The 13,942-nt window shown below is 43.4% G+C and overlaps 1 protein-coding gene across 5 annotated transcripts in view; it reads left to right on the plus strand.

The window, feature by feature from the left end:
- Positions 1-10,754: 10,754 nt before the first annotated feature.
- The window catches only part of GRIA2 (glutamate ionotropic receptor AMPA type subunit 2), an 88,952-nt gene continuing 85,764 nt past the window's right edge, over positions 10,755-13,942 (plus strand). For all 5 annotated transcript variants that reach the window (XM_053940104.1, XM_053940100.1, XM_053940101.1 and 2 more), the window contains exons 1-2: positions 10,755-10,911; positions 11,237-11,377. In XM_053940104.1, coding sequence (XP_053796079.1) covers positions 10,824-10,911; positions 11,237-11,377 — 229 coding nt within the window. In that variant the 5' untranslated portion in view covers positions 10,755-10,823. The remainder of the gene's footprint in view (positions 10,912-11,236; positions 11,378-13,942) is intronic.

Consider the following 13,942-nt stretch of genomic DNA (forward strand, 5'->3'; position numbering starts at 1 on the left):
TGATTTCAAGTGCCTGATCCTCCCCCTCATCTACATTGGCTTTCCACTGTAGTTCTTTCTGATTTATTGTCAGAGGAGAATCCATTGCATGCATGCATGCATTCTTTCCTTTAATATTACTTCTTTCTAATATCTAAAAAGATTATTAAAATAACCTCATAGTTCTTTACTTGGATTCAAATTCCTCAGAAGACTTTGCAGAAAAACAAAGGAAGAAGTTGTAGCTTTTAAAATATAATTTAATATGCATCAGCATCAATATCTATATTTAATGTAATGGCATTCCTAGGACTAAGCCTTCCTGAAAATGGTGTGTCAGGATTTAATAAATTGCCAGTATTTTCCCCTTCCATTATTAATATTATTTTGTTTGGCAAGCATTTGCAAAGTGCATCCATATCAAACCATGTATTTTTGCAGTTCCCTGTAAAATAAATCATCCCCTGCCATGGCCCAGAGTGAGCGATGTGGGCCATGGGATATACATCATGACAGAATCATAATCATAGAATCTTCTGTATTGAAAGGGACCCACAAAGATCAAATCCAACTCTGGGCCCTACACAGGATACCCCATGAGTCACACCTTTGTGCCCTGAGAGCATGTCCTAACCCTTCTTGAACTCTGTCAGCTGGTTCCTTCTCTGGGAAGCTGTTCCAGTGCCCAACCGCCCTCTGGGTGAAGAACCTTTACTTGGTATCCAACCTTAACCTCCCCTGAGCTTCAGGCCATTCCATTGGGTTCTGTCACTGGTCACCAGAAAGAGGAAATCAGTGCCTCCTCCTCCTTTTCCCCTCAAGAGAAGTTATAACTGCAGTGAGATCTCCCCTCAGTCTTCTCCAGGCTGAACAGATCAAGTGACCCCAGCCACTCCTCATATGGCTTTTCCTCAAGGTCCTTCACCATCCTCATAGCCCTCCTTTGGACACCCTCTAATAATGTTATTTTTTAATATTGTGTCACCCAGAACTGCCCCCAGCACTCGAGGTGAGGCCGCCCTGGTGCACAGCAGAGTGGGACAATCCCCTCCCTTGTGCCTGATACCCCCTAGGACATGGTTGGCCCTCCTGGCTGCCAGGGCACAATGACTTGTGTTCAACTTCATCGACCAGGATCCCCATGTCCCTTTCTACTGCACTGCTTTCCAGCATTTCGATCTACCTTTCATTGTCTACACACACAACCAGGGTTGCCCCTCCCAGGTACAGAATCTCTCTAATTTTTCAATGTCTCTTTGCAGGGCCTCTCTGTCCTGAAGGGAGTTAACAGCTCCTCCCACTTTAGTGTCCTCAACAAACTTAGTATTTATTAGAGTCCTATGTCCAAGTTGTTAACTAACATGTTGAAGAGAACCAAGCTTAGGGTGGAGCCCTGCAGAACCCCATTAGTGACAAGTTGCCAGCCTGATGTCTCCCCATTCACTGTAACTCTTTGTGCCTGACCCCTGAGCCAGTTACTCATCTATCACATGTCTTTATCCAGTTGAATGCTGGATGTTTTGTCCAGCAGAATCCTGGGAGAGACAGTATCAAAACTTTTGTTTTGATTACATCAACTGGCTTCCCTTCATTACCTAGGTGATCATCACTTTCATCATAAGGAAGACTTCCCCATCATGAAGCCATTCTGGTTGTTACCAATGACTGCCTTGTCCTACAGATGTTTTTCAATACTTCCCAAAATAATCTTTTCCAGGATTTTACCAGACACTGAAGTCACATACTGGAGTAGCTCCTTCAATTACAAATTTGAAGCAAGCGTTGTCACATAGAATGTACAGTAAATTCTTTCCTTTAAAGAAAAAGTGGGATTAGTTGGTATCCAGTATTTTATTAGCTCACCAGTGCTAATAATGATCAATAGTAATTGATAGGTATATTAAGTGAATTACTAGTAAATTAATTAATAAAAGGGATACAGTAAAATATGGATATGTTTCTGGGGATTTGTTAGCTAAAACCTTGAGGTGGGAAGTTCCTGTCAGGCAATGCTATCTGCCATTTAAAGGATGTAATCCAAAAGCAGTGTAGATAGAATCACCTGGGGACTGGTTCATACACAGGAAGTTAAAAGTGTGTGCCACATGTCTGTCTGACCCATGGACTGCTTACTGCTGAGTTGTCTTTCATGGGTGACATTCAAAAGGAAAAGTTTGCAGGAGCTCATGAAGGGTGGTATTTTCAATCCATTTCACCTCACCATCATTTCATGGAGTATTACTGTAATTGATTATTCATATGTATCCCACAATCATTTGTCAATAACACCAAATTGTCTGTTCATCTAATGAGGCACTGAATTGAGATGAGCTATAATTAATAAAATCATAATCAGATGATGAATGGAGAAGATTCCATTCTGAAGCATAACATTTTTTCTACAGACTTTTATGTGCAGTGCTGCAAGAAGCAAGTGAAGAAGCAATATTGCAATCTGCTATGTTGTTCACCAGTAGTGCTTGGAGTGCTGGTGTGATCTGTGATTTTTCTTAACTGCCTCAAATAACTGAATGCTTCTTGCTGTGAAGAAAATCTGAACTATTGCTACCATTCTAGTATGAAAACATCAGTAAGAACTGGATGATTCTGAATACACATTTGAGGAGATAAGTTTCTGATCTCTTTATGTTTCTCTAGCTTTTTCTAAAGGCCTTGTGTGTTTTGTGTAAGCTCATTTCATTGCCTTTGACGTTTATTTGCTACAGCTGACCAACCTCTAAAATTAAGGTCCTATTTTGTTAGTGCCACTAAAACCACAGGGAGCCCGGCAGAATAAAGGCAAATGTTCGTGAGGGTTCTTCTGCAGAAAATGCCTTTCTGTGCTCTTATTTATGTCAGATACTATCAGCAAAGGCATTTTTATAGTTTTAGTTATAGAAAATGAATTAATTCGATCACATCAGAAGATCTGCTTAATTTAACTGCAAGGCATTAATGTTATTTTCACAGTAGCTACAGCTGGTACTGACAGGTCAGGTACAGCTAGGATTTAGGAGAGAGGATGTATCCCTGTCATTGCCCCACATATTCCTAGCTGTGGCATAAATCATCTTTCTGCCCATGTTTTCCTTTGTTGTTTTTTTAGACTTATGCCAGTGACATTTCCAAGATTAAGGTTAGGTTCTTGTTGTTAACAATCATTTTTGAACTGCCCTTGAGACCCCACAAGCTCTTCTCTTTCTTCTGGAGCCCTTCATGCATTCCCTCATTCATTGTGCTGCGTATATGTCCCTGTAGTGAAAGGAAGCCAGAAATTTGGAATTGTTCAGAACCCACCCATGTGTGCACATCACCTCTGTGTGTACGTCTCATTAAGGGCAATGCAATTAAAAAGGAGTAAGGTCAGTGTCAGGTTAAATGGCAACTCCACAGACCACAATAATGTCTAGCAGTCAATATGTATAAGATAACAGTGCAACACCAATGAAGTTTCAGTAAAGACCTGCAAGCATTGTTTAGGTTGTCTTTAATGTCACAAATTTTATAAGCAGAAATTTTCCTACTATAACCTCGTCTATTAAACCCTATATTAATTGCAACTGTGCACTTGGCAGAATGTTATTTTCTGCATATTTACTATAAAGTAGATGTATTTCTGGTCCAAAGTGTAAAATTAAGTGCCTCATAAGAATTATTTGATTTCCTCTTACGTTTCTGGTTTGGGTTTTTTTCCTATTGTAAAAGCTTGCCATTAACACCACACTATCACAACTAATCTCTGGGAAGGTATGCCAATGCAGAGGTGAAAGTAAAAATATCTGTGCAGTGAACTAGTTCTGGGACTGAACATCTGAAGTGGTTTTTCAGAACTAAAAATAAACTTCTGTTGAGCACAACTCTGTATATTTCCATGCTAACTTGAGCAAGCTGTTTCTTGATACAAAAAAAATTAAAATAAAAATTATGGATATTAAACAGGTAAATGTTGAACCCAAAAGAAATGTCTGTTGTGGAAAGATCATAATGATAGGATATGAGAACTGATGTTTCAAATCACAGAAATCCTTTTAATCTTACATCGTATTTCTGATGTGGTTTTTAAAAGTATAGTTAAAATGTCTGCAATGGGTAATTGGACAAAACAAAAACTTTCTATCTTTTGCATATTTCCATATTTCCTGAAGAAAGGAATTATTGTCTTGTCTCATGCAATTCTATCTATTCCTCAAACTTAATTTATTTTTAATGTTGCTAAGTGCTTATACTGTATATTATAATTTCTGAAACAATTTTTCTCTTATCTATTTGTGTCATAAAATAAATTATTTTGACATTTGCTTGATGCTTTTTCTTTGATTGATTAATTTAATGGAAAATATAATAAGGACCATTTGACTGATAGGTGTTTAAACTCTTACTCACTATAACTTAAATTTTACGCTATTTTCCCAGTGACAGAAGCCCTGAAAAAATTATAAAACTATTAAATAAATAAAATGCACTGCAATAACATAATCATTTTTAAACAAAATCGTTATCATGAGCATCTTTTTAAAAGAAGGTTTCTGAAGTTTTTTCACTTTTAAAAGCAAAAGTAAAAAAAAAAAAAAGAATAAAAAATGCAGCTTAGCACAATGTGCTTATAAATGAATCTATGCCCTAATTCTCAGTTACATGTGGACACATTAATAGCTGTTACACTGCCAGTTTGGTGTAGAGCCGCTGTGACTGTGACCAGTGGCAACAGGGCAAGTGGAACCCGATGCCTGCATGCCTTCTGACACAGCTGTAAGGTTCAAAAGGGAAACAGCCTTTTGAAGAAGAAAAAAGGAGCGCTCTCCCTTGGTGACTGAAGTGAATTTTGTTCCCGTTTACTGTGGAGGAAGCAGCAAAGCAGACTCCATCGTACATCTCCCTACACTGACAGCTGGCCAAATTGTGTGTGCTCCACTGAGCAGCCTGGAGCAGGGCTCCCCAGCTCCAAGGGCTGGAAGGAGGTGACACACTGTCCTTTCCCCCTCCCCTGCTTTGGTCCTGACCGCCTTGGTCCCCAGCCCAAAAGCAGGGTTAGCACTGGTGTAGTCATTGCAGCTTTCCTGCTTGTTCATAAAGCTCTTGGCCTCAAAGCCTTGTGCAAAGGATGTGAACAAGGTCATACAGAAACTATTCCAGACAAGAAGGAGAGATTCACTCCTGCAATGTAGAATGTTATGAGAAGCTGTCTTCCCTGGATTAAGGAGTTTAGCAGTTCTGCTGTGCTAGGAAGCATCTTTGCAAAGCTTATGTGAACACTATCCTGAATCCTGTGTAAGGTCATTAAGCAAATTATAGTGTTGATTAGCATGGAAAACCACTGTGAGAACTTCCACTCTCTATGAGATTTAGTGTTCATGAACTAATTTTACCTATTGGGTTACAAAAAGAAGTCAAGTCTCTGATGCTCATCAGCTTTGCAACAGGTTCAAAATTTTAAAAAGTCAGCTGATTTCTCCAGGTTTCTGGAGGTAAATGGAGTAAGTATATATGTTATGAATATTTTTTATATATGAATGAAACATTAAACTGAGAAGATGTCTTCTCCATGCTGAGAATGATCATTATACTGTCCATTTCCCATGGGCTGGTATTTGTCCCATGTCCTTGTTTGAAATACTACCTCTGCATACTCACTACAATGACACAATCAACTTCCGACAATACTCATAAATTTAGGTGCAGAGCAATATGTGAGACCAAGCATGTACAGAGGTTTTACTGTCATTGGCACATATTAGCCTTGGATTTCAGTCTGTTGGTAATTTGTAGCTCCAGAGCTGCTTCTGAGTATTATTGCTTGGGATTCTGAAGATGTGGGATTACCACATGGTTCTATGATGGCTGAGGGAAAAAACACCTAGTTTTAACAGAAAAAAGGTCCAAGTCACAAGTTAGTAGAAATTAGAGACTAACACTAAAAGTGTACCCCCGATATGTCAATAGAGAGCAGACTATAACATTCTTGTCAGCTTGTATTTGCCTTTTAACATTTTAGCATGTTGTTTATGAATGCAGGTAAGTGAGAGGAAAAGGTGATTTGACAAGTACTGAGGATTTGACAAGTACCATACCTCAGCAGGGAACAGTCCACTGGTATATGAGATCTGATGTCTTCATCATCTCCAAAGGGCTTTTCATTCTGAATAACAAGTAATACATTTCTCACAGGTGACAGAAAAGATGCAAGGCTAAAAGAGGAATTTCAGTGATTAGAAACTGACCTGAAATATGGGTGTAGAGTTGATACTTCAAAAATAGATGCTGGCATGAAAAAAGGAATAAGAACATGATGAGAATAAAAAACAACACTGAAGTCAAGGCTGGCATTGCTTGTGGAACAGATGGAAGAGGTGGTAGATGGAAAAAGAGAGGATCAAGGCTGGCCATTATAGTCTAAAGCAACAGTCCAACACATTTGAATTAGCTGTGCTTCACAGAGGGAGTGGGGAGTAAAATATGAGAATAAAATCAAAATAACTGTAGAGAAAAGGAGATTCTGATGGCAATGCATTGGAAAACCAGATGGAAATCAGCCAGGAAAGGAGATGGCAAAGAAGAGAAGTAGCAGGTAGGCAGGGGAAAAAATAGGACAGGAATAAGAAATGTATCCCTTGGGTATGAGACAAAGCCATGGAAGTTTTTTATACCACTGGAAGAAAAAGAAAGATATTTCCAGACAAGAATCAGGGATTTAGCATGCATAGTCAAATCTGAAAGTGTTCCTTTTATATTTTTCCAGAGGCTTAATAATGAAATTTGCTATAATCTCAGTAGAAAAAATTGAAGTAATCTATAGCAGATTTTCCACATACACAGTTTATTTAGCATATACTTAAGTGATTTTATTGTCAAAATAAATATAAAATTTTCTGCAAATAGAAAGAACACAAGTAGCTCAAATAAAAAAAAGTAAACCCCAAATTGCAATAAATTTCTTATAACAGTTTGCTAACATGGTAACAAACTGCACTGTCACAGCACAGCAAAGGAAAGTGAAAGCTATATGGTTATTATCAATTATTTTACATCAGTTGTGCCAGAAGAGTCATGATGTTGCTTTTTCTATCATCAAAATCATGTAATAAAAGGTAGCCTAAGCTACTCCTTAGAACGTGTCCTCCCTGGGTGTGTGTGCTGTTAATGGGAACAGTACGTGTTTGCTAATCAGAACAGGAGGCAGAACGAGCGTGAAAGATCAGGACATACTTTTTATTTTTAAAAAGACTCTTGAGATCCAGAGCGAACATATGGGACTGCACACTTCAAAATAGATTTGGAACCTTCATTTGTATTTGCTCTTTATTTACACATACTGGTATTTGAAAAGGTTCTGCAGATTTCAAAAATCCGAAGGCAATAATCCTTATTGAAGGGAAGTATTTATTGATCAGCCATGGAATCAAAGGATTCATACGTTGATACAGCATTTTTGCATCCTAATAAATCTGCACATTTTAAGATTTTTTGATAATGAAGAAATAGAAAATAGTTGGGAATATAAACACCAAAAATTGATAGGATAAAAGTCCAGAAGGCCTACTATAGCCATTTAATCTGAGCTCTTATCAAGGGCCTTCTCAGAATTTAACTTTTTTCAGCTAGGATTTTTAGAAAAGAGTCTGGTTTTAACTGTGCATTTTGCAGGGCTGAGGATTTTATTACATGGCTCAGCATATGACTGCAAGGTCAATGGCACATTAGTAAAACAGCAAAACAAAAGATAAACTTTATTTCTAATCTGAATGTGATCAATATCAGCATTGAACAACTCAGTTTTTTACTCCATCCATCTCCTCAAGTGTTTTATATTGTCTAAGTTTCTTTACTGAAGCAGGTACTCCATGTCATCAAGCCATTCCTGAACTATTTTTTGGAAAGTATTTGGAGTGATCACTAAATGTTTCTGGGCACAAGGCAAAAATTTTCAGTTCTTCAGTCTTTTCCAAGTTTTTTTTCTGCAACTTGTATTCAACTGATGAAACATATGAACATTTAGTTGAACTGCAGCCACTGTCTCAACCAGAATTGTGCCAGGATGAATTGCAGAGGAAATATATTCCTGATAAATTATGCTTCTGATTAGCACATATATCAGCTCTTTTCAACTTCCTCACCACCTTCTACCTTACATTCAGAATATCTATTAGACAATATTAAATTGTTAAATTAAGTATAGCCATGATTCTTTGCAGTAAGTAGCAAACCTTTCTTGGAGTTCTATGGAATCAAGATTAAGCACTTTGGCTTTTCAGGGGTCTGACATCTTATTATTTGATATCTGGACTTCTGTCATCTGCCATTGTTTTCATTATTATTGCACTGCTATGCTCCTTTCAACAAGTGATGGATGCTTATTATTAAAAGTCTCCCCATTGATGCTTTGTTCACATTCTGAACTAATGCATTTTTATATGAGCTCCTTTCATAGATTCAGAAGAATGCATATGAGAATATAATCTTCTGTTTTTAAGAATACAGTCCTTACTTATGTCTTGCAAGATTCTTTTCCCTTGAGAAAAAAGTATTGAATGTGATTCCCAGTAATGTAGTCTGATTTTCTCATGCATAGTGTTAATGAATATATCTATTCTTAGGACATGATCATAAATTACTATCACCTATAAATTTCTTTTTTCTCCTTTGCCCAATTGCATCTTTTCAATTAGCATAGGATTGTTATAAAAAATGGAGCATTGAAGAAGACTTTTTTTATTATCGACATTTTTCACTATTACTAAATTCTGATGGAACTGTTTCCTTAGTGATTGACTCGCCCATGCTGTCCTTTTGTACTTACTCATATCAGTTGAAATATTTTATTTTTCCCTGTCACACCAACAGTGGAATATGGCCACATAGTCTGACTCTTTTTTTCTACATGTTCTGATGTGACAATACAAATTTGTAGTAGTACATGCACATACGTACATGAGCACATATTGTACATGATATATACCTATACCTGCTCACAATTCTGAAATGGAAAAATATGCATTACAAAATCAACAACCATTATTTCATGTTTATGCTTTACATCACCCAAATCCTTTTTATATTTTAGTTCATTATGCAGTTATAATGTATATGGGCAAATCTGATTTTTTGTTTTATTATAACATATTAAAATACAGTCTTAAAACTGAGATTTTTGCTTCATTTTAACCTCATTTTTTATACATAAGGGGATGCTTTAGATGTCAGTGAAAAAAAAGCATACAATTTATCTATGTTTCTGTTAAAGACTGGCAGTTTTAAACTGAAATATTTATTAAAAAGTAAATGTCTGTACATCTCATTGTCTGGAATGCATTGGGGACTACCTGAATACAAGCTTTTCCCTGACAGCCTAATCTGTTGATTCTCACAGTGATGCTGCCTGTCCCTTTCACAGAATTCAACAGTAGCTTTTTCCAGGCAGTGCAAAACGTGGCTTCTGCGAGACACCAGGCTGGGGGCAGAAAGTGAGGAAGGGCTGTAGCAACTCTGCCATTCCACCCAGATAAGCCCATAGGGGCTTTATGCTCAGGTTGTTAAAGCTTGCTCTCTTTTTCAGGCTCATCTCATTTTGTGAGTGAGAGAGAGAAGATGAGACAAATACAGAAAAAAGCTTGTACAGGATTTCCTGGTGAAATGACTCAAATGAAACAAAACTCATCATGAATTAGTGATGAGTAAAGGGACTAAAATTACCAATGCGGAATTACCAATTCCTATGCATTCAGGATATTGACATCTGAATACCTGAAGCTTTGATACCCTCCTCCTGCAAAGGAGAATTAAAAAAAAATAATAATAGTAATAAAAATAAAAAGGAAGAAAAAAGAGGAAAGGTAATTCATTGCAAGATCAGTATCCTTTCCTATGTGGATATTTCCCAGCATTGTTAACTAAATATAAGTTAATAAAAAATATGCCAGAAAATGATTACTTAATAACAAATTCATCATCTTGATCACAGGAATGCTACACTGCCTTTTCTTCTATAAAATGTGTGTGTGTGTGTGGTGCACAGCAACAGACTTTGTGCCAAACTGAGAAATGTTAAATTTAGCTTGCAGTAAATAGCATGTCTAGCTAATACAGCTGGAACCCATCTTGGAAAGGGAAAAGAAAAAAAAAAATCTCCCTATTATGCATGAAAATGAAATATCAAAATAGCTTTAACTCTTCCTGCTTATTAACTTCTATGGTTTGGGTATAGCGGCTGAAACAAAACAAAACAAAAATTTGTTTTCCAGGTGTATTTGTGAGGTGGCTCCACCCCGGGGAAGGCCGGTGAAATAAATAAGTGCATAGCCAAACAAATAAATTAATAAAAGAATGCTCTCCCCGAAGTGAGGCCGCTGTCCGCGGTGCTGGAGGGCGGCGGGCGCGCGGAGGGGCGGGGCGCGGCGCGCAGGGGGCGCGGCGGGCGCGCTCCCGCCGGGGCCGGTTCCGCGCAGGCGCCGCCGCCGCCGCCTCGCCGGGAGCGCCGCCCGCCCGTTGAGTGCGAGGAGCGCGGGCGAGCGCGTGCGAGGGCAGGGCAGGACCGGACCGGACCGGGCCGGGCCGGGCGGCGGGAGCGCAGCGGGCACGGCCGGCACCCCCATCCCGCTCAGCGCCGGAGCCGCGAGCAGCGGCGGCGGCGCCAGCAGCAGCAGCTCCTCGGACAGCGGCTTCTCCCACGCCCGCCGCGGGGGTCTTCTCGTTCCTTCCCTCCCGTGGCTCGCTTGCTCCCGCCGGCCGCTCGCCCGGAGCGCACGGGATCTAATTTGCTGACGAGCGCGCTCCGCGGAGGAGAAGGAGGAGGAGGAAGAAGAAGAAAGGGCTGTTTCCGTGGCTTTGTGGATGCTCTACTTTTCCTGGAAATGCAAAAGATTATGCATATTTCTGTCTTCCTGGCTCCTGTGTTGTGGGGACTGATCTGGGGGGTCAATTCTAACAGCATACAGATCGGTAGGTGCCCGCATTTGGGGGGACCCCGCTCTCCTCCCGGCGGATCTTCCGATCCCTTATACCCGCCACTGTCACTCGGGCATTCCTGTCATGTCGCCGCGTTCCCAGTCCCACCGCGCGCCAGCGAGGTCCCCTCGCCTTTTCCCTGGCCACAGCGCCGGGCCCCCGCGCCCCCCGACACGGGACGGAGCCGCGGCCGGGAGCGCTCCGGCAGCGGTGCCCTCCGGCACCCGCGCCCAGCCAGCCCCGCGGCGGGCAGAGAGCTGGCCCCGGCGCCGCTCCGCCGGTGCTCCCGCCCGCCTGACGCGTGTGTATTTCCCTGCAGGGGGGCTGTTCCCGAGGGGCGCCGATCAGGAGTACAGCGCGTTTCGGGTAGGGATGGTTCAGTATTCCACCTCGGAGTTCAGGCTGACTCCCCACATCGACAATCTGGAGGTGGCCAACAGCTTCGCCGTCACCAACGCCTGTGAGTAGCGGGAGCTGCCAGCCTGCCGTGGCGGCGGGGGCGGGGCGGCTGCGAGCGGTGCGGCGGGGGTGTGTGTGTGTGTGCGGGGGTGTGCGGGGTATGTGTGCGTGTGTGCGGGGTACGTGTGTGCGGGGTGTTTGCGGGACGCGGCGCCGGGGGCAGCCGCCCCGCCGCCGAGCAGGTGCGGGAGCGCCCGGCCCCGTGCGAACGGGGCGCGGGGTCTCCGTGCGCCCCCACAGCCCTCCGGGAGGTGTAAAATGGTTCCCGGCGGCTCCCCCCGCGCGTTATGTAAGGCTGCGCGTCCCCGGGGCTGCCCGCAGCCCTCCCCCGCCGCCCCAGGGCTGCCCGCGGGTCGCGGAGCACCTCACTACCGGCGCGGGCAGAGCCGGGGCCCCCTCAGGCCAGCAGCCGAGGGGTGCGGAGCGGGCGGCGGGGGGCGATCAGCCATTTTACGCCGCGCGGTGCTGCGGGCTCCATCTCTCCATCTCGCTGCCCGCTCGCCCTCCGCACGCAGCGCTCGTGGGCGGCCGCGCTCGCCGCCCGCTCTGCCTCGCCGGGAGTCCGCCGCCCCCGCGGTTCTCCTGGCGGGGCCGTGCCCGGCTCCGCCCTCGGCTCGGCAGGGCCCGGCCGCACGCGTGCCGCGGGGCGCGGAGCACGTGCGTTGCGACGGGAAGGAGGGGCGGGGAAACGCGGCCGTGGTAGCGCGAAGAGAGGAGCCCCGCGCGGGCGGCGAGTCCCGCAGCGCTGCTCGCTTCTGCCCGGCGGGTGCCGTGTGACCCGCGGAGCGGCGGGGCCGGCCGGGCGAAGCGCGCCCAGGCGTACGGCCAGGCGCGGCTGGCGCTGCCCGTGCCGGGGTGAGAGCGGGGAGCCGCGGCCGGCGTTCCCAGGGCGGTGAGGCGTGCCCGCCTTTGTCCCGCTGCCCTCCCTGCCGCCCGTGCCCGGTTCAGGCGAACCGGGGGGTCCCCGGAGCGGCGCAGGCGGCAGCGAGCGGGGAGCGCGCTCGGTGCCGTGCCGGCCGCTCCCGCCCAGCGCTGTGTTCCCTCCAGGCGTTTTCCCGTCCCTCCTGGGAAAAAGATGTAAGGGATACCGAATCTGGAGGTTAGCTGTCAGCGGGAGCAGTTTCTCTCCATTGGCGACCTTTTTCTATTTCTCCCCATTCAGCTACCCTGTGCGGTGGTGCTGAAGAGGGGCGGCTTGGCACAGACGCTGGGATAGGTGGTGCAAGAGTTCAACGCAAGGCGCATTCAGTGGCATGTGGGAGGGTAGGAGGATATAGCATCCATAGCTGAAGGCAAAAAAGGTCAGAGCAGGTAATCAGCCGCAGTAATGCTTAATTGTTAATCTTTGCAAGCTGCTTGGATAGTTCTTCCTTTCTTAGATAATTGGGGTTTGTATCAACTGGAACCACACGTGGTCAATATTTGCAGATAATGTTACTTGGACTGTTGATGAAGCAAGTGTAGCAGTTACATGGCATTCTGCAAAAATGTGACAATGTATTCCTCTAATCTGTGAAGTTAACAAAACCCTGAAAACAGGTTTTGCAAAACACCAGGTTTTTCCTACTAGCAGTAGAGACGAGCATAGTCACTTTGTCTTTCAGAAACTAAAGGTTACATATTTTTCTCCAAGACCATCAAGTACTTTCGACCAGCATTTGTGTGCATATATTAGCCTTGTTCTTGTCTCTCTTGGAGAACTTTTAAAATACTCAGATGCTATGTGTAAACTGTAGACTGCAGTGATGGACTTCGAGGCTTCCAGCAAAAGGGAGATGGATGCCATTCATGTGTTGGATTTTCTTTTGTCTGAACAAAAATTTTCAAGCAGTTTGAAGAGCTCCAAATTAAGACATGAAAATGTATTTGTTTTTTCATCACCTCAGTTACCACTGATGTTGTAGTCAAGTTATCTTGTGCATTGGATTTAATTGACTAGCGAAGCATGTGCTAAAAATATGTACAGTATCCCCTCAATTACCTTCCCAGAAGGGTATGATTGGAGAACAAGAAGTCCCGAAGACAGATATTTGGCGTACAAGAAGTAGAATTTAGGAGCTGATTGCAGAGCACTGCATGCAAAATGGTTAAGAAGAATCCATCTCTTTTTGTCCCCTCTATACTTGTTCTCATTTGAAATAGTGAACATTCTGCAGGTTGGTTTTGTTAGGGTTTTTTTTTTTTTGGGGTGGGAGTGTGTTGGGTTTTTTTTTTTTTTTTTTTTAATTTCTGGAATAGTGTTTAAAGAACTTGTGCCCAAAACCAGCACTATGAAACAATGTGTAAAAGAAGGTCACAAAAATATAAGATAATATGAATCTGAAAATGCTTCAGTATTTACCTGGGTGTTTCACTCCAACAAGGCAATTGTCCTGCCTGAAATGTAGTGGCAGGCTTATACCATAATAGAAATTATGACCTTTTTCTGCTCCAAATTTGCTACCGAAATATTTTGGCTCTTGATTTAAACCCCTGAGCCAGCCGTGTTTCAGGCTGCAGAAGCTCTGGCTGGTGTGGCAGAGGTGGGGTGCAGCCCTGCCCTCTGGTCCCGACCTGGCACCTGCAG

The sequence above is a fragment of the Vidua chalybeata genome, chromosome 4, assembly GCF_026979565.1.
Source record: "Vidua chalybeata isolate OUT-0048 chromosome 4, bVidCha1 merged haplotype, whole genome shotgun sequence".
Lineage (NCBI taxonomy): Eukaryota > Metazoa > Chordata > Aves > Passeriformes > Viduidae > Vidua > Vidua chalybeata.